This window comes from Mustela lutreola, chromosome 16, assembly GCF_030435805.1.
Source record: "Mustela lutreola isolate mMusLut2 chromosome 16, mMusLut2.pri, whole genome shotgun sequence".
Lineage (NCBI taxonomy): Eukaryota > Metazoa > Chordata > Mammalia > Carnivora > Mustelidae > Mustela > Mustela lutreola.
Window position 1 is genome coordinate 28519728 of NC_081305.1, and position 20682 is coordinate 28540409.

Sequence of the window (20682 nt, forward strand, 5' to 3'; positions counted from 1 at the left end):
CTTGGACATCTGTACGTCTCCGGCCTCCTTCCACCAACTCCCCGCCAAACGGCAAGGAAGGGGGAGGGCCGGGATTACGGGGGAGAGCCTTTCTCTAGAGGAGAGGTAATGGGCAAGAGCTGCCACATGAAGAAGCAGCTGTACCAGAGTAGGTCCACGGACCCCACTACACCCCATCTGGCCCCCACCATGCCTCGCCGCCTCTTCCTCGGGCTTTCCATCTACAGCTCCCTCTGCCAGGACGGTGGTGATGGTGGAGGGTGCGGGTCCCCTTCCCCTTAGCGCGCACTTTAGCACCCGCCCACGCTCCATTGCAAACACTCGGCTTTGCCCAACCCAGCCACTGTTTGTTCAGCGAGGCGCTGGCAAGGCAAACACACACAACTGAGTCACAGGCAGAGCCCTTGCCCACGACGGCCACACAGAATACAAAACAGACCCCCTGCCTGTCTCTCCATCCCGCGCCGCCACAAGCCAGACGCACTCGAACTCTGGGACAGACAGGGGCGCTGGTGAACCAAAACAGGGCTGGCACAGTGTTGGGCACTCCACTGGAGCTCGGTGTATCACAGACTTGGTGACCTTACATAAAACTGGGGCACACGCAGGCCGAAAGAAAACCACATAGTTCCCCGCAAGGACTTTGACAAGCAAGATGCACTTTATTTACGGAGCTCCAGGCCCCTCACACTGACACACTGAAGTAAACTCCGACGCGCTCCGCTGCAGGACTTCACGCAGGCGCGCTAACTCCTCCCCAACCATCAGCTTCACCGCCTCCCCCCCCACGCTCCGCCCCTCAAGCAGACATTCGGCAATGTCTCTGTCAGCCCCGCCCTGTCCCTCCTTGCCTCTATCTCTAATTGGGCGCTGGCCTCTACTGGCCCCGCCCCTCGACGACGTGCGCTCGCTTCCCTCCGAGTCACGGCACCGAGGGGGTGGGATCGGGCGGGGCAACGGCTCCCTATTGTCATGGAGACGAGAAGCCTGCCGCCGCGGAGGCGGGCATAGCCCGGCCCAGGTGGCTGCCGGCGGGCCGGGATTGAGGCGAGGCCGGGCGCCCGGGACGGCCGAAGTGGGAGGGAGCGCCGAGCTGGCCGGTGATGGCTTTTCGGGCGGCCAAGGGGAGCTCGGTGTAGACCGAGTGGTCGCGGGGAGCTACCCCTCCCCGTTCCCTTCGCTCCCGCCTCTCGCGGCCCTTGTGCTCCTCAGCGCCCGCCCCCGGCTCCGCCCGCCGCCGCCGCCGCCGCCGCCCCTGCCGCCGCGGCTGCCCCTCGCGCTAACGGTCGGTAGCTGCCCGCGCGCGCCGCCCGCCGGGGGCTCGCGCCAGCCACGAGGGAGCGTCCGCGGTCCGCGCGCCCGCGCGGCGGAGGAGAGGTGAGTCCCGGGTACCCCGTCCCGCCGCGTTCCCGCCCGGTCGCGCCCGGGCTCACTGCCCCTCGCGCCGCATCCGAGTCCCTTCGTGGACCGGATGGCCGCGGCAGTGCCCCGCAAGCCGCAGGGTGGGCGTGGGCCGCGTGAGTGTTGGGCGGGCCTCTCCTAATGTCACGGTGCCGCGGCGGGCGCGCGTGGGCGTGTCCCCTCCATCCACGCGCGGCCGTAGCACCCTCTCGGCTCTCGTCCAGGTTGCTGTTTTCTGACATGGAGCCTTGGAGGTTTGTGCCACCGAGAATCTGAGTCTGTCACACAGACATCCTCATTACATCATCCTGCCACTCTGGGCCGCTAGGCTATCCCCCCTTGCCCTCCCCTTTCCTTTTACCGTCTTCTTTTTGGTGTCAAGGTCTGGAGAGAATCCTGAAAGATATTGAAGCATTTCGAATTTATGGTTCTGTTGCCGTGGTTGTCACCTCCGCTCTACGTCAAATTTAAGACTCATTTCTTAAGGATGTCTCTATTTTCTGCTTTATTTGCACATTGATGGCTCTGCTGCTCGACTGGCCACGGCCGCCTGGCGTCTCAGACTTGTGTGTTAATATGTGAAATGGAAGAACTAATCATTAGCAGGCAGATGGGATTCAAATAGCATCTGGCGGGGGTTTCTCAATGTTCCTGTGAAAGTTTTTACGTTTTTGCTGGTAAACACGAGGTTTTTACCTTTTGATCTTGGTAGTGGCTACTTAAGGTTAAGGTTCCCTCTCCCCTGCCTTCTCCTTTATTCATCAGCTTTCCCGTTTGGGAACCTGCTTACTTGTTAAGCTGTAGTTTCACTGGTCTCTGGTCACTGAAGCTCCCCCCCACCCCACCCCCACCCTCGCAGAGGCGGGAACTCTCTCCCTTTCCTTCCACATTACCAAGATGACTCCTTTTTTGGGGGGGGGGGGTAGGGACTCTTGCATTTATATCCTTCTGAACATTTTAACTAACACTGGGGATAGCCATGCCCTGATTGCTTTTAATGTAGGACTTTTAGAAAATTGTAATTTTAAGAGTTCCTAAAGGTTTATTGGTTTGTCATGTCTGCACGGATCCAGTTATGCATAACTCTTAAAATTTCAAGCTTTAAAATAAGATCCACAATTGCATTGCCACGACATGGCTGCAAAGCTTGCTGTTCGAGTTTTGGCCGTACAGTTGTCATTGTGTAAATCAAGTGCAAAAGAGGTTATTCCTGTTTATTTAGTGTAATAACTGTTTACAGTTAAAACTTTAAAGACTCATAAAAGTAGGTCTGCTGTATTTTAAAGATCTCATCATTCTTGTGGGTGAGACACAACACCAGCGCTAGGAAAGGCAACAGATTGCTTCTGTCATATCGCTTTGCTGTTTTGGAGTGTACTTAAAGGATTATGATTGATAAGGCTGTCTTGCCAGAGAATGTTGACACAGGTGTGCATCGTTATCTTAATTAAGATCCTGAAAAAATGTTGTCTATAAAATGGTGACATAAGAAGGGCGGCATATTTTTGTACAGTTTTGCTTTTGGAGAATTTAATTGCACTTGAAACCCGTCTTTGAGCTTCCAGATTTTTGGGAGCAGTCTGGCAACAGAAGTTTCAGAGAGAAATGGTAGTTTAATGTTAAGTGCTCTGGCATGTAGTAATACTACTTGTGGCTTTTTGGCCATGCCTTTGTCAGCTTTCTTTGTGCTCTTTGTGGAGTCATGGTTACTAATTTAGAAAGAAAAGCACAAATGCGACAGTCTGTTATTAAGCAAACATTTATTAATGTTGAGAATAAATCTGTAGAGGAAGTCTCGCTTAATGTGCAGAAGCAGGAATATAATAAAAATGTAAACATATGAGAAATTCATGCCACTTTATATTTTGGAAAACAGTCTCCTAGAATGTTTTAATGCTTGAAAGTAGTTTCTCTATTCACATCATCAAGTATTTAGCTTAGTTGTTTATGGAATGCCTTGTTTTTATTTCCAGAAATAGAAGAAAACTGTTTTATTTCTTCCAAAGTATTGTCTATAAATTCAAATTATGAGCAAGTGAAGGTAGTGCCTTTAGCCTCTTATTAGTTTAAGGATCTGAATCATAACCTGGGCAACCACTAAAATAATATCATAGTCCTTTACTTCAAATTTCTGAATGCAAAAACAATAGCAAGAGAGATGCTGCTGATTATATTACCCTTGGCTCACCCAGCACCTAATACCCTTTAACATAAGTATTGCATTAAGATTTCCCCCCTCTCTTTGTAGCTCATGATTTCCTGGAAGCTGGCTGTCCATCAGTAGTGTATATAAGATGTGTGAGTGTTTTTCTTTAATATTATAAGTCATTGTAGAAAGAGGAAATGAAAGTGGAGGAGGCCATAGGCATATGATCGGAGAAGCCAGGTGTAGAGTCACAGCTCATTCGTGACTCCAAGGATAATTAGCTGGCTAGAATTACATGGTAAACTAAAATCAAAGAAAGACTTATTTAGATTTGTTTGGTGAAACTAAAACAAGAGCATTAATTTTGAGATAATTGCTTTCCTTATCCCTCAAAGCTCCCCCCACCCCACCATCAACATTTTTGTTCTGGCAGCTAAGATCAGCATCCCTCTGCTGTTACCCATGTGTTATTTTCAAATTTTATATGCTGCGTTAAAAAAAAATGAAATAAGAATGGGAACTAATTATCTATTGTGTGTCTTAATGAATAGCACCACATAATTGTTAATATATTTTTACATATAGAAATTTTAGGAAAAATTTAAATGTTCTTCAGTTGATAATGTGCAAGTAAGTGAAATCATGTAGTCCAAAGTAGATTAAACATGTTCTTTAGAATATGAAAACAGTGCCATATTTTGGAATCGTGTTTTAACTCCGAGGTAGCACAGCCTTTTTTGTGTGGTAATAGCTCAATATCTGTGTGTTTTTCCCTTCAATTTCTACATTTTATCAGCTCCTTTAATTTTAACATCTTTTTGGTATATTGTTAGCTGTTTTATAGAGAATAATTGTTCTTAAAAGATGCAACTGATGCGACTCTAAGAAGATGTAAAATCCTGGAATTGTTTTTTTCTTGTGCAGTAATGACTGGGCTTTGCTCTCACAGCACCACTGTGAAGTGTGATACTTATAACTTATTTCTGCATACATTTGCAGTATTTTTATAGCTAGAGTATACCTAAGCACCAAGTTAGCTTGGCAAATTAACTTAGATGCTTCAAAATTGAAAACCAGTATATTCTAATGTAGTTCAAGTTTAAATCTTTATTAGTAAGGATGCACTTAACATTTGTTCAGGAGAAGGAAATATAATATTCTCCGGCAGTTGTCATTTATGTAATTCATTTTTCTAGCCTTTTCTCCGGCTAATGCTATTCCACATCTCGATACAGCCTTTATTTGTTTATTTGGCGTAATATGGAGTGATACCTTGGAGGAAATTAGATTAGATATTCACATCTAATATCCCAAAAGTATTTAACTAGTCTTCTGTGTTTCTTTAAACAGAATCATTTTCTTTTCTTTCTTTCTTTCTTTTTTCTTTTCTTTTTTTTTTTTTTTTGTGTGTGTGTGTGTGTGTGCAGGTTGTAAGTACGATGCTTCCATAATACATTTGGATGTTTTCAGCTAAGTTCACTTCTGAACTATGGAGTTCCTCCAAATGTTGGCTGAAATTTGTCCTTGTATATCCCTAAGCTCATCTGCAAGTGAGTGTCTGCAACACAGTGTGTTTGTGTGTGGAGTAAACCCCAAATAGCGTCAGTGTTGGTTTTACCAAAGTATTTATATTAGTAATAGGAACTAAGTACAGAATGTAAAGAATGTCACTTGAGGCCTTTGATTATTAAAATTTTACTAAATGCATTAAAGAAAAGTTCAGTGAATAGAAAAAATTCTGATTCATGGAAATTTACGTAACAATTTTTAATGATATCTTTGGATGGTGAAATTTGTAAACTCAGTGCTTTCCATAAAAGTCAAGACTGAGGTTATATTTTATAGAAATGGAGTTACTACTTAAAGGAAATAAGCTGTTTATGCCAAATCACAGGTTTTGATTATTTTTCATTACCCAGTTCTTTCAAAAATTAATTTAATTGGAGGATCAGTTCCAGGCAGGGGTACCAAACTCTTTTAATGACAAAGGGTATACAGGTGTGTGTAAAGCTTGTCATTTCTCATCAGAATAGGAACTGCTGAATATAAGCAGAGGAGAAAAAATTATTTTGTGGAGTATTCATGTTGTCTATTGGGGAGAGCAAGGAACTGGGTTTAGTGATAGAGAATATTTTGAGGTAAAGAAGATGGTTGTATGACCGAAGAAAAAAGGCTAACTGAAACAGAAGGCAGCTCTAGTTTGTACAGCCTGCGGTAGAGGAAATGCTTCTCTGTAAACTTTCAAAGGGCTGAAAGTGATTTTTAACATAAAGATGAAATTATATATAATTGTTTTTAAATAACACACTTGTGTTTCCCTGTCACTGATTGGGTCTTATGGAGACAGGGTTTCCTGTGTGACTTGAAGCTGGTGCCTTACAGCTAGTTAGAAAATACACGACAGAAATTGAAGGAAAATGTGAAGCAGTGAGCAGTCTGATTCCTCCCCGTATGCCTTTAAGCTTCATCTTTGTTGTTGTTGTTGTTGTTGTGGTTGTTTTTAACCACGTGTAAAGTTGTTGAATTTAAAAGAGGATTGGGTGCCTCCCCAGCAAGGAAGAATAGAGGAAAAATCTAAACTATGTGCAAATTGGTTTTGTTTTATATCTGTTGTCAACCAAAATTTATTATTAAGGTTTATAATTCATGTATATTAATGATACTCAAATGTATTAAAACTAGTGCTACTTTTATATAAAATAGGTGGGAGGGTCCCCTATTTAAAAAAAAATATGAAGAAAACATGTCCTTTCAACAGTAATGGGTTATGGTTGATTAATTGAGAAGGTTGTACTAAATGTTCTCTAGTGGAAGTAACTAGAGTGTGCTTTTTGAGAAATGTGTCATTCAGGAATAAGATCAATTGAAGTATTGATAATTAAATTGTAATTCCATGAAGGAAGGAAGTGCAAGGGAAGATGAAGCTAACTATTGCTGTTTTTCTTTTTAAGAATCTACAGTTCATAATGGAGCTACTGTACTGGCTATCGGAAGGAGGAGATTCAGAAGATAGGGAGGTAATACTATCTCTTTTAAAAGAATACTTTCCTCTGTAATCCTGAGCCTTTATTACATATAAGAACTTTATCTACCAGCCAGCAATTTCTTTAACTGTGGGGTATGAAATGATCTGACTTTCCCGTGCTGAGTTTTGAGCTGCTTCTCCTAGGGCTGTGGGCTGTGCTGGGAGAGCGGAGAAACCTCATCTAGGCCTACTCAGCACCCTTAAAATAGCTTCTTTCTGAGAAGTAGACCTGTGACAGTGGCCTCCCCGGGCCTAGTAGACGTCATTTTAGTTGGTGGCTCCTGTGCATGCATTCAGCATGTTGCTTGCCTGTCCTCGTTCACCTCCCAGTCTTTGTTGTCTTCTCTGGGAGCGGACTCTGCGCGGGGCGATCTCCTGCCAGCCTCAGCCAGACTCTGGGGTGGGAGCCTCGGTGCTTGACAAGGGGCTCCAGAGCTCTGCCGGGGAGTGAGCCGGGCCCAGCCGGGGCTGCTGTGACGGCAGGGCCTACCACACGTGGGGGTCCTTTTCCTTGTTCACCCCTTGAGCTCCCTTGCCATTTTCCTGGCATTCCTGGGCCAGGGGTAGTGCTTTCCTTTTCCTCTCACTCGGCTGGCTTGCTGCTGCCTCTGCAGCTGTTGCAGGGATTCACATGGAATGGAGGACTCTGTTTTCCTCTGGAAGATGTCTTTGATCATTTACCCGGGTGCTTTTGCATTTTCAAAAATCTAATGTTAGTGTTAAAGAATGACTCTGAGAGTCTCGAAGGACGAAATTCATGCCCAGTTGGTATCCGTCCGAAAAGCTGCTGTCTCCTCAATGCTGTGTTGCCACATTGAATATGCAGGTGAAATTAAAAACACAGTAAAACCCTTTTATGAAGGACCAATGCCTGAGAATGTGTATATAGGCTTAAGTAGTGGAATGGTATTTATAGCTATTTTTTTTTTCCTTTTTAAGAAAAATGATATACTTTTCTAGCCACCCAAAACATCTGCATCCTGAACTATACCTATGGAGGGGTATATTTATATATTTATGGTGATATATATTTAATAGGATAATAAAGGGTTTCATGGTGTCCAGTGATGACAATTCAGAAATCAGTAAGCAGGGTGGTAGCTAAAAGCAAGTTCTTCCAATTAAAAGGACTAATATACATTTAAAAAACAAAAACCTGCAGAAAGAAGACTCTTTGATCTTTAAATAAACTGATTTTTTTGGTGAACAGAACAAAAAGGTGCAGTATACCGATCTCAGATTCTCGTATTGATGCCGAGACAGAGACTGTAAGCCGAGGGAGCAATGTAAATGTAGCCTGGAAAAAATGGTGGTATCGGCGATTACTTAGAAAGCAGTTTACATTCACAAAACAATTCCATATTATGACCTTGACCAACTTTTACACTTCAGATACTTGGGTTATTACTTCAGTTTTTAAAGTATCAGTCTGTAGCTTGGGTGTAGAATGCAAGGGTATTTTTGAATTGACTGGGTCTTGCTGGTCATCTTAAAATAGGCTACAATATTACAAAGTTGAAATGTAATATGTATTAATAGAAGGAAAATATAAAATCCAATATCCGGGCAACTGAGACCTTTAAACCTACTTTAAAAGTATAATCGTGACATCTACGACACTATTTTTTGTCTTTGTTGTATGGGCAGAATTATGGGTATTCTACAATCCAGATGTCTTATTTATTAATTCCAAATTTCATTCTCTATAACGGACATTGAAAATAAAAGATGTATGTAGGAGAGTCAAGTTTTGAGTCAGAGGCTAATTTATTAAGCATTTGTACACATACGTAGACCAGCAGCCTTGATTAATGTAGGACTGTGAAAGGGGACAGGTAAAACAGTTTTCAGTTGAAATTTACTAATGCAGCAGCCATTAAAATTAAATGTTTGTTAACATAATAGCGATGGCGTTTTCTCCTCCTCCTCCTTGTGGTTTTGTCCAACTAGATGTTACAGTGGCAGTTGCACTGACTGTTGAGTGTTTAAATGATGACACCATTATGTGAAGTGATTTTGAAATGAGAGATTTCAGCCAAGAATTACATCTGCTCCCATCTCCCTCAAATCATACTCTCTGGCAGTGCGGATTATGATTGATTTGTTTGTGACAGATTGCAGGAAACAGTCATTGATTTTTCAATATTTTACCTTAAAATTATTTACAGTTGTAACCATGGGGAGGTATTTCCATGGGCTGTCAGCCCCTGAAAGACTAGGATAATATTCCCTGCTCTCTGACAAGACAAATTACCTGTAATGAGTGCAGTAGCTGAAGGGTATACTTTTATTTTAAAATATGTCAATAACCCCAGTGACTAAACGAATATTGATTTAGCATAATGAAGCCTGAGTAATGTGAAAATGAGCTTTTTCAAGGAGCCTGGTAAAGACTTTCTTTTTAGCTGGTTGTGAGAAGCTTTTCATTCTTTTCAACTAGCTAGTGGAGATAAGGAGTTTTATATGCAAACCATCAGGAGTGATAGTGTTGTTTGTGATAACAACCAGGGTCCAAATATTTTGCCTTCACTTTTGTCGATTCTTTTTCCAGATCTTATTTTGAGTCTTACTTTCAGTTACAGAATTTGATTTGCTTGATCTTATCTTTAACAGATTGAGGATTTTCACAATTTCAACATATTTTGCATTAGAACCTCCAGTAATGAATATTAAAATATAACTATATGTACGATCATTTGTAGATGACATAATCATTATCTTAGGATATTTCAAATGGGCTATTGTAGTATTTAATGTGCTGTATTTTATGGTAGAATAATTCCCAGTCCCTGGACATCAGATTACTTTCAGTGGGAATGAAGATTAATTTACTTAGGCATCAGTGCATGTTTTCATTTTTGTCTGACTTCCCTTCCCTTTTTTGAATGTAATTCTCAACTTCTGATGGATTAAGATCCCAATACATAAGGGCCTTCAAATAAGAATAATAGTAGAGAAGTATATAGCTGTATTTTACAATCCATCAAGGAGCCTGAAGACTTTGTGCCTGAATATGTATCTTCATATCTAACTTGGTTAGGAGAAAGCAGGGTAAACATGGCTGGTAGTAGATAGAAGAAAAGTAAGTATTTAAACAAGACGTCAAACTGATACTTCATGGGAATCCAGCGTATTTTATGATAACTAACAGTAATGGCATCTAATTAAAGAAGTTGTAGGTGAAGTTCCTTTAAAAATTCACAGTGAGTTCCGATTGAAAGAAATTCAGATGGCTTTTTGTGAGTGATAGTTCTCTTGTAGGATGGCATTGGAAATGTTGCAATAAAATGAAAAATATAAACCTGTCTTTTAATGGAAAAAAGGATAGACTCTAGAACAAAATATTACCATTTTTTTCTTCCTCAGGATTTTGCCTAAGGGTGTGACACAGATGATCTCTGTCACTCGTCTTAGTTGTGTTCTGCAGTAGATTGGATGCTTTATAAAATATTGGTCCCATGGTTTCAAATGCTGTAAGGTTTCATTTCTCTGTCACCCCCTCCCCAGATTCTTTCCCTTTCTCTATTAATGGATCTTTGAAAAAAGAACTGTGACGAATACACCATCATCATATATAAAACTGGTAGCCCACAAATTCTTCGATCATTGATTTGCTTTATATATAGTTTTTTTGTTGTTGTTAAGTTGATGTAGTATCTGTACAACTCATCCATGGATAAGGTGATATCTGGAGATATGCTTTTCAGAAAAAGAAATAATATAGGTTTTTCTTCCTCAATAGTTTTTTAAATAAAACGTTTTTTTTTTTTTTTTTCAGACAAATCTGGGCTAATGAAAAATTTATATTGTTGTTTAGTTTATTTTGGAGTTAAATAATACATGTATTATACTCAGCATCTCTTGACCCCATCATAGAGTTAAAACCTGTGTGTTCATTTTTTTTACAGTGCATGGGTACAACTACTTAGGTAAAGCAAGTTTTAATAAATATGTATTTAAAGGCAAGTTTTTTGGGGGGAAATTATTCTCTTTTGGATACGATGCCCTTCTCCATTTTCTCACCCCTTAGGGGGGAAAAATGCTCTGCCCCTGTTCTTCTTTAGGGAAAAATTATTTATATAGAGTGTTTTCAGATCATGCAAGTCATTGCCTGGGGTTAGTTAAAACATTTATTTTTTGAAAAGGAGAAAATGCCTGTATTTAAAAAAAATCTTTCTTGTATTTGTATCTATTAAGATAAACAGTTTACTTTGATACGGTACATACTAATCTACTTAGTTAATTTTTTTTCCAGAATTCATTTTGCTGTGTTTGGTCTGACCTTCTATGATAACTTAATATAGGAACAAATTAGCATATAATTCTATTTTCCATGTGACCTCAACCAGTTGCAGAATCGTACCACTACTTTCGGAGGGCAATTCGATAGTGTACGTAGACTGTAGCATTAAGTGTTTGCAAATGTTCAGTGCATCCTGGCTAACATGACATCGAAAAGGTTTCAAAGTCAGCGGCAAGAGGAAATACTCACCCCATTACTAAGGTATGAAAACACCTCCTAAAGGTAGCATTTTTAATTAGTGTACATAATTGATTAGTTAGTGATTTGTCTTCCCCCAAGCTGAAAGCAGCATGGGGAAGTTGAGTGCGGTCAGGGAAGTCTGAGATATTAGGGATTGACGGTGACAATGATCATGACAGCTAAATGGATCTTTTTTTTTCTTTCCTTTTAGATTCAGCTGTTGGGGTTTGAAACTTCCTGTGGTCTGTTCAATCTAGACGCAAAGGACCCGAAACAGTCAAGTGCTCAAGAGGTTTAAATTGTTTTGGATATTCCTATTTATAGACAAAAATATTTTTCCAATTCAGATCCTCAGTTGTTTTGCAGAAGAAGGTCATACTCTTCTTGATCATCCATTTTATTTGAAATGATTAGTATTGTAGAGTATTACCAAACACTTTCTGTTTGAATCTAAGTATAGAAAAAATAAAATTGTTTCTATATGTTGACTTTTTTTCTAAAATGTCTTTATTGGATCAAATGAATGTTTATACTTGAAAAAGAGGGGTCCCAAAAAATCCATCCCTCTGTCATAGTGATTCTTCTAGCAGTCCAGCGTCACTGATACAACTATTACGTTTATGGGAGAAGAAAGACTTGAAAGGAATCCAGACATATATTTTACTTCTCTATATTAGTCCCCCTGGAATAGAACATTTCTGCTCACAAAATCTGTTTGCTCAACTCAGTTACCAGAAAATGTTGCCTTAACGGGCAGATCATTTGTTATGTGTTTGAATATTTGACTTATGTAAAGGAGGTGACATCCCGTTCTCTCACAGAGTTCTTTTATTTGTGTAGACCAACTAATAATGGGTTGCCTTGCCATTGGGAAATGCCTTGTTGTGGCCTGTGGCAGCTGTAGGAAAACAGAAGGATGCCTCTGGCCTGTGCAGTGTGAACACTGCGAGGGGGCCTATCTGATCAGAGACAGTCCTCTGTGAGGGAACTGGGGAGATTCACAGATGCTGGTGACACCTGTAGAAACGGCTGTGGGTCCCTATTTTGTTCTTGACCCAGTTTGTACTCTAGCCACTTCTGTAGTTTCTACAAAGCATCAAAGGGGCTGTGATGTATTCTCAAGCTCGTATCTCAATATGGCCAAGTAAATTTATTAGACTAGAATATTGCTTCTTCTGAAATTTTTAACTAAACTTTGTATTTCGAGATAAGTAAAGGTTTCACATGCAGTTGTACTAACTAATGGAGGGATCCCTTGTACTTTTTACCCAGTTTTGCCTAATCGTGACACTTGTAATATGTAGTGTCATAGTATCACAGCCTGGGCGGTAACACTGATCCGCTCGAGATTCAGAACATTCCCTTCACCACAGGGATTCTTCCTCTACCCTTTCATATCCATACTTGCTTCTCCCCTGCTCTTCTCCTTAATCCCAGCAGCCACTTGCCTGTTCTCCATCTCTATCATTCGGTCTTTGCCAGAGTGTTCTATAAGTGGGATTCTATTGTGTGTTATCGTGGGGGGATTGGCCTTTCTCGCTCAGCATATTTTTTCCGGAGATTCGACTTGCCCTTCTCAGGAATTTATTCTTTTTATCATTGGGTAGTAGTCCAGGGTATGAAGGTCTGCAGATTGTCTAACCATCACCGGTCGGGACTAAAGGCTTGTTTCCGGTTCCTGACTGTTATGAACAAAACTGCTATAAACATTTGTGTACAGGTTTTTGTGTGAACATAAGTTTTCATTTTTCCTGGGAAAAATGCCCAGGAGTGCAATTGTGGGTCATATGATAATTACACGGAGTCTTTCTTTTTATGACTAGACTTGATTTTGTGTGTGTGGAAGGGGAGACAAGGCGGACATAGACATTTTTGCGGTGTCTTTGCTTTAACTGGATTTGTTTCTGATTTTAAAATATGCAAACTCTCTCGAATAACTTGTAGCCAGCTATCAAAAACAGTTCTCCACAATCTAGGTTTTGTTCTTATTTTTAGAGAAATACTTTTGAAAAAAATTGATTTTTTTTTCCTTTTTTTTGATAAATAATTTGTTTGTAAAGGTAGACATATACGGTAGGGAGGATGTGCAGAGCTGATGGGTTACTTGGATAAATATAGGGGGAATTTTCTAAGTGTTAGTTGAGACTTGGTATTCGAGGATATATTGTAGTAGCTTCTGAATGGATAGACTCGTCCTTTAGTCACTAACCTCTTGCTGGCAGTTTTTATTTGTAGAATTAATTCATTATCTTAACAGTTGTTTTTCAGTAGTGTTGCATTTCATGCTCGTTTGATTCGACCACAAGACTTGTGTTTGTAAGAAAAAGAAGGAAATAAAAACCAAAAAGCGTCTTTTCCTAGTACACGAGCCTTAAAAATGCAATGATGCTTACCAGAAGAAACCGCTCTGTTCCCAGCCCTAGTGGAAATCATACTGTTTTATTGTATTTACCTCAGCACAATGAGACATGTACAAAACCATGTATGCTATATTTGGGGGGAGACCCAGTGGAAAGATTTTTCAAGGACCATTTTTACTCTGATTTTCACCATTACATATTTTGACTTTAGAACTCTTACCAAAGACTGAACTCCATTTGTTTTTAGAAGCATCGATGTCATTTACTGGTTAAAATGGTCCTGCTAACAAAAGTCAATATTATAAATCTTTAACTTTTTCAAGTGAGGCACTAGGCTCAGGGGACCCCAATCTTTCAGTGCTTCTATATATAGTTTCTATCTCTAGCCTGTTATGTTTATGAGCACAGTGATAGAAATGACCTAAGACAGTAAAATGGTCCTTGCCCTTAAAAAGGACCTGGATTAAAGATAGCATGTTATGTATGCACATGGTATCTTTTAATACCACTAGGTCACTCATCATTAAGCAGCTACGGAAGCACCCCACGTTCCAGGCACTTTTAGGTGCCCGGAACCGAACAGGAAAGAAGGCAATAATACAGCCCCCCCACCCCCAACCTTCTCTTAGCCTGGTCTTCATAGGGCATAGATTAGGGAGTGAGGACAGGGAAGAAAAAGAAACTGAGAGACCAACATGACTGCTCATGACTAGAAATCCAGAACCTTCAGAACTCAGGAGAAAGCCCAGGCCAGATGGAACTGGCAGAGCAGGCCTCACGAAAGATGGCAGAGTGGAATTTGAAGGAGAACATACATAATATGGAGGATATCAGCAAAGAGACGGAAATGAGCTCGTGTGTGGTTTGTTAAAAGTGGAGTGGAATCTGGTCTGGCTAGAATGTCCTGGGGCATTGAAGGGGTACGACACTTGCCCAAAAATCTTCCTGTTTTAGGAGCTCACCACAAATGAGGCATGCTGTTTAAAAGAGTAATACTTGATTTTAAATACATGGGTTTGAGTGAAAAAACAAATGGATACTCTTCCTCCTAAAACTAGGGCTTGGAAGTATGTTTCAGCTTTTAAGCCTCCATCTGTGTGTGTGTGTGTGTGTGTGTAAAACAAAATATTTTATTTCCCTCCTTTTATGTTTGATAAGGAATAAGAGGTTTTATACTATTCTGGTGTCTTAAATGCGTAATCTATTAAGACTATCATACTAATTAAGATTTTTGTTTATTTTGGGCTTTAAATAGCAAAAGAACTTAAAGTTCTTAAAGCTCCAAAATGAAAAGTGCAAGATCACATATAGATAAAAGTTTATATCAAGAGAAGATTTGTAACCCATAGAGAGAGCTGATGGCTTTACTAAGGAACTATTTTGAGTAAGCTAAGAAAACACAAGCATTGCTGCTCATTTTTTTTTAAGTGCACGAAGTGGTAAGACTGTTAAGGGCCATTTCTAAATATGTGCCTTATTTTAGGAAAGTAAAGAAAGTTAATAAACTAGGAAGTTAATATCACCAAGGCCCCTTGAATTTGAGAACTTGGAAAAGACCTAAGGGTCTATTAGAGTTTCTTTACATTTGTAAAAATCATAGATTTGCTCAAACCAATTTTAAAATCAATCACCAAAATTACGGTACTCAGGGTTTTATAGGTTGTAATATTGATGCCAATATACCTGACTTTATGGCATCGCCAACACAAATCATGTTTTGTGGAAGGGCTACACTAGGTCGGTGACCTAAAAGTTTTGAGTATATATGAAGAGGAAGCATTGCAGAATCATCTTGTAATATTGTTCAGCAGTTTAAAACATAAAACAGTGCAGTTTTAGTTTTTTAAATTTTTTTTTACAAATACTGCAAATCATAGGTTGGTTACCACTAGACTTCCTGACTCTGCCATGATTGCTGTATTCTCTGTATATTCTTTTAAAATACCAGACACTTTATAATTTTGTCTATAATTGTTTATATATATATTCTCCACAAATTGTTTTTAGAACAACTTATTGCTAAATTACCTTAACCCACTTGCCATCTTTAAACTTTTCTGTATGAACACTGAAGTGTGAGTTGCAAGATACACTGGTAGAGTATTTTAGTTTTTCCAGGAGCCTTCTTATTAAAATAACTTTCAAACTCAGTGTGTAAAAATAGCAGCCACTTCCTCCTGCAGGCCTTTGAAGCTGGAAAAGATTCATTCGATATATGAAGAAACTGAGTCCCAGCAAGATGAAATGACTAGCTACTAAGTAATAACGAGGATCATTAGAATCAAAAGCAAAAAGCAAATGCATGGAGATGGCCTGTCCCCAGTTCTGGGAATTCGCTTTAGGGTTGCTTGTATCACATCCCTATCCTTGGTGTATCTTATCATATGTATGTCAGAAACAAATGTCTGCTTGCCATCTGTACATGTCATACTGACATTTGGGCACCAAATAGGGGTCTAAGTACCAAGTTCAAAGGTGTTAATCTCAGAACTGCATTTCAGCCAAGAGAATATTGCATTCATTCACTACTTTTTACGCCTCCTTGCTGTACCCAAGCACTATGATAAATCCGGAAACCAAATATGAATCCGATATGTTCCCTGAGTTCAGTAAAGTGAGAATAGAGCTCGGCCTGGAGGAGAAATGGTGAACAACACACAGTGCTTGCTTGTCGAGTGTAGGGCTGAACCTCTACTGATGAGATGGGCGTCAACAGACCATTTCACCCTTTCAACCCAGCACAGTAAGAGGGAGAGCCAGATGCTGTGGGACCACAGGGTCACAACTCCTAAAACCAAGCCTTACAGATGGCAGACAATGTCAAGGAAGGCTTCCCAGAGGAGAGAGGCATTAGGATTGAGCCCTGAAGGAAGAGGGCTCCAGGCAGGGAGAAGGAAAGACCAAAGAGCGGGAGAGCCTGATGCATTTGGGAGTCTGAGAAGTTTGAGCAGAGCAGGAGGGGTGTGGGCAGAGATGGGGAAGTTTGAGGAGAGGCAGCAGGGCCAGGCTGCAGAGGGCTTTCATCTGCCTGGCCAGGAGCTTGGACTTCATCTTAGGTCCGCCTGATCAGGTGTGCATTTTACAGATACCTCTTTGGTGGTGGCAGGGCGGGAAAACACTGGAGACCAGCAAGATCAGGTGGAGAGAGACCAGTTGGCTGATGGTTGCTGGTAAGTGTTCAAGAGGGAGGGAATAGTTGTCTGAGTAGGGGAGAGGCCAGGGAGGAGAGGTGTTGAAGGATTGATGGGAAACACCAAGATGCTAGAAATAAAAGGGCTTGGTGACCGGTTTCACATGAAGGTAAAGGAAAAAATAAGACCACAAGGGTGTCCACAGGACTTAAACAATCAGGTCGTGGTGTCAGTGTTCTGGGACCAAGGTGAGAAGGTCTGATGGGAAGAAAAGACACCGTGTGGGCCAAAGAGTTGGGTTTGACATGGTAGTAGAATAGCCAAGGAGTTTGGAACTCACCATCTAGTAAGCAGGCAGGGACCAAATCTCATCTTCCACAGTGATGCAATTTGTTTCTTCTCTTAATGGGAAAATTTCTCCAAAAATGTGTTTTCTCTCCTTATTAAGTGTTCTTTATCATGTGATACAGCTGTGAAAAGCAAGTCTGAGATGGAACGGTTCAATATTACTAGGCAATGTTTGTTTTGAAAAAGATGGGGTTCAAAAGTATGTAAAGAGAGTAAAGTGAGTGTTCCCAGCCACAGCTGTCCCCCAAACATGAAGTGTACTAAGTATCAATTGTGCATAAAAAAATTTTTTTTATGATTTTATTTATTTATTTGTCAGAGGGAAAGAGAGTCAGAGGCAGACAGAGGGAGAAGCAGGCTCCCTGCTGAGCAAGTAGCCTGATTTGGGACTCAATCCCAGGACCCTGGGATCACGACTTGAGCTGAAGGCAGACACTTAACACCCTGAGCCCCACAGACATCCCATGCATAGAAATTTTAAGATAGAGAGTGTCAAAACATTTCCAAGGCAAAAAAAAAAAAAACACTGGAGAATATTTTTGTTTTGGGAAATTGATGACTTTGGATTATAGTGTAAATTTAAGTGATTAGTACGCAGTATTATCTGGATCTTAATACCTCAGACATTCATTCCACAAGTACTTACCAAACACCTACTAGGTACAGGATACCGGACAGCATTGGTCATAAAGTAGAGACCACAGTGGGCATGGTCCTTCCCTCACAGAGTTTATAGTCTAGCTGACGGATTGTTAATTGTAAAGGTAGATTTTTATGATATTCCTGCCTGTATCTGCTTGATGTAACTGACATACTTCCTGAGGAAAACTTGGGACTCTCAAATCCATGATGTTGAACCAACCTTGCTCACGTGACATAAATCCCATTTATACAGCTATGGTGAATAATCTGCACTTGTGTTATGTAATTCTTTTTATACATTGTTAGATTCAATTTGCCAGTATTTCGTTGAGGTTTTTTTGCATCTTTGTTCATGAGAGATATTGGATTTTAGTTTTCTTTCTTCTATAATTTCTATACAGCTTTTTTCTGGTTTATTTATTTATTTATTTATCTATTGGTACTATGGTAATTCTGACCTCATAGAATGAGTCAGGAAGTTTTCCCTCTTCTTCTGTCTTCCAAGAGACTGAAGAGAATTTGTAGAATTTATTTCTTAAATGTTTGATAGAATTCACCAGTGAACCCATCTGGGCCTAGTGTTTTCTGTTTTGGGAGATTATTGATTATCGAGATTCAGTTTCTTGAATAGTTAGAGTTAGGCCTATTCAGATTGTTTGTTTATTCTTGGGTAACTTTTGGCAAATTGTGTCTTTTAAGGTATTGGTGTACTTCATGTTAACTTTGTGTGCTTGGGTTAACTTTGTGAGCATGGTGTTCATAGTATCCCTTTACTATCCTTTTAGTGTCCATTGGATCTGTACTGATGTCCCCCTTTCACTTATATTAATGATTTGTTTTCTCTCTCCTTTTCTCTTAATTAGCTTGGCTAGAGGATTATCAGTTTCATTAATCTCTTTCAAAGAAATAGTTTTGGTTTAATTGATTTTTCTCTATTGATTTCTTGGTTTCTGCTATATTATTGGTTTCTGCTCCAATTTTATTATTTTTCTTCTGATTATTTTGGATTTAACTCTCTAATTTCCTAAGGTGGAAACTTAGATTATTGTTTTTAGAACGTTCTTTTTTTCTAATATATGCATTCAAAAGCTATGAATTCTCCTCTAAGTTCTGCTTTCCTTCATCCCACAGATTTAGCTAAGTTATATTTTCATTTTCATTTAGTTCAAAATGTTTTGAAATTTCTCTTGAGATTTCTTCTTTGACCCATGTGTTATTAAATTTTCAAATACTTTGATTCTTTCAACTATCTTAATTAGTTTCACTAAATGTAATTCCAGTGTAGTTTGGGACCATATATGGTAGGAGTCCTATTCTTTTAAATTTGTTAAGGTGTGTTTTATGGCCCAGAATGTGGTCTGCCTTAGTGAATGTTCCATGTGAACTTGAGAAGGATGTGTATTCTGCTGTCATTGGATGAAATAATCAACAGATGTCTATTATATAACTAGTTTATTGATGGTGCTGTTGAGTTCAACTATGTCCTGACTGATTTTCTAACTGCTGGGTCTGTTCATTTATGATAGAAGGGTGTTAAAGTCTTCAACTATTAATAGTGGATTCATTTATTTCTCCTTGTAGTTCTATCTGTGAATATCCACCCATCCATCAGTGAATTCTTAGGTTCTCTCCATGTCTTGGCTATTATAAATAATGCTGCTATGAACATGGGGGTGCAGTTATCTTTTTAAGTTAGTGTCTGGTTTCCTTTGGGTATATTCCCAGCAAGTGCATTGATGGATTATTGGTAGCTTTATTTTTAATTTTTTGAGAAAACTGTGCTATTTTCCGTAATGGCTATACTATGTTGTAATCCCACCAACAGGGCTCAAGGGTTCCTTTTTCCTCACATCCATGCCAGCATGCGTTATCTCTTGTCTTTTTGGTGATAGTTATTCTAACAGGTGTGATGTGAAATCTCACTGTGGTTTTCATTTGCATTCCCTAATAGCTAGTGATGGTGAGCATCTTTTCATGTATCCGTTGGGCATTCCTGTATCTTCTTTAGTAAAAGGTCTATTCTAGTTTTTGCCCATTTTATAATTGGATTATTTGTTTATCTTGGATTTTGCTTATCTGTTTTGTTTTGCTATTGAGTTGTATGAAATCTTTATATATTTTATGTATATTAGATATTAACTTCTTATCAGATATATAGACATTTCAGATATATGAAAATACTTTTCCCCATTCCATAGGTCATCTTTTCATTTTGTTGATGGTTTCTTTTGCTGTGCAGAAGCTTTTTAGTTTGATATAGTCCAATTGCTTGTTTTTTATTTTATTGCTTATGCTTAGGTGTGATTTTTAAAAATTCGTTACCAAGACCCAAGTCAAGGAGCTTTTATCCTGTGTTTTCCCCTAGGAGTTTCATGGTTTATATTTAAGTCTTTAATCTATTTTGAAGTAATTTTTGTGAGTGGTGAAAGATAGGAGTTTCACTCTTTTACACTGAATTTCCAACTTGCCCAGCACCATTTATTGAAGAGACTACTTTTCTCCAGTAGTTATTCTTGCCTCCCTTATTAAATATTCATTGCCCATATATGTTTGGGTTTATTTCTGGGCTCTAAGTTCTGCTCCACTGGTCTATTTGTTTTTTAACAAGTACCATACTGTTTAATTACTGTGGTTTTATAATATAGCTTAAAATCAGAAACTGTGATGCCTCCTGCTTTGGTCTTTCTGAGGTTTAATTTTGGTATGCAGGAGATCTTTTGTGGTTTCATAGAAATCGTAGGAATGTTGTTTTTTTTTTTTTTAAGATTTTATTTATTTATTTGATAGAGAGAGATCACAAGTAGGCAGAGAGAGAGAGAGGAGGAAGCAGGCTCCCCGCTGAGCAGAGAGCCCAATGCGGGACTCGATCCCAGGACCCTGAGATCATGACCTGAGCCGAAGGCAGCGGCTTAAACCACTGAGCCACCCAGGCGCCCCAGGAATGTTTTTTTTATTTCTGCAAAAAATGCCGTGAGAGTTTTGCTAGTGATTGCAACTGCATTTAATCTTTTGGTAGTATTGACATTTTAACAATATTAACTTTTCCAATCCATGAACATAGGATACCTTTGCATTTATTTGTGTCTTTTTCAATTTCTTTCATCATTTTCTTATATTTTCATCAATGTCTTTGGCTAAATTTATTC

General features: G+C 39.7%; 1 protein-coding gene across 2 annotated transcripts; it reads left to right on the forward strand.

Annotated features, from left to right (window-relative positions):
- Positions 1 to 802: 802 nt before the first annotated feature.
- Positions 803 to 11543, forward strand: LOC131818081 (RNA-binding protein 42-like). Of its 2 annotated transcripts, none has more exons than XM_059152160.1 (3): positions 803 to 1377; positions 6499 to 6564; positions 11267 to 11543. In XM_059152160.1, the coding sequence occupies exons 1-2, from the start codon at positions 818 to 820 to the stop codon at positions 6512 to 6514; spliced, it is 576 nt and encodes a 191-aa protein (XP_059008143.1). In that variant the 5' UTR covers positions 803 to 817; the 3' UTR covers positions 6515 to 6564; positions 11267 to 11543. The 2 variants fall into 2 exon arrangements, with proteins under 2 accessions (XP_059008143.1, XP_059008144.1); XM_059152161.1 differs by lacking the exon at positions 11267 to 11543 and adding an exon at positions 10922 to 11246.
- Positions 11544 to 20682: the final 9139 nt, after the last annotated feature.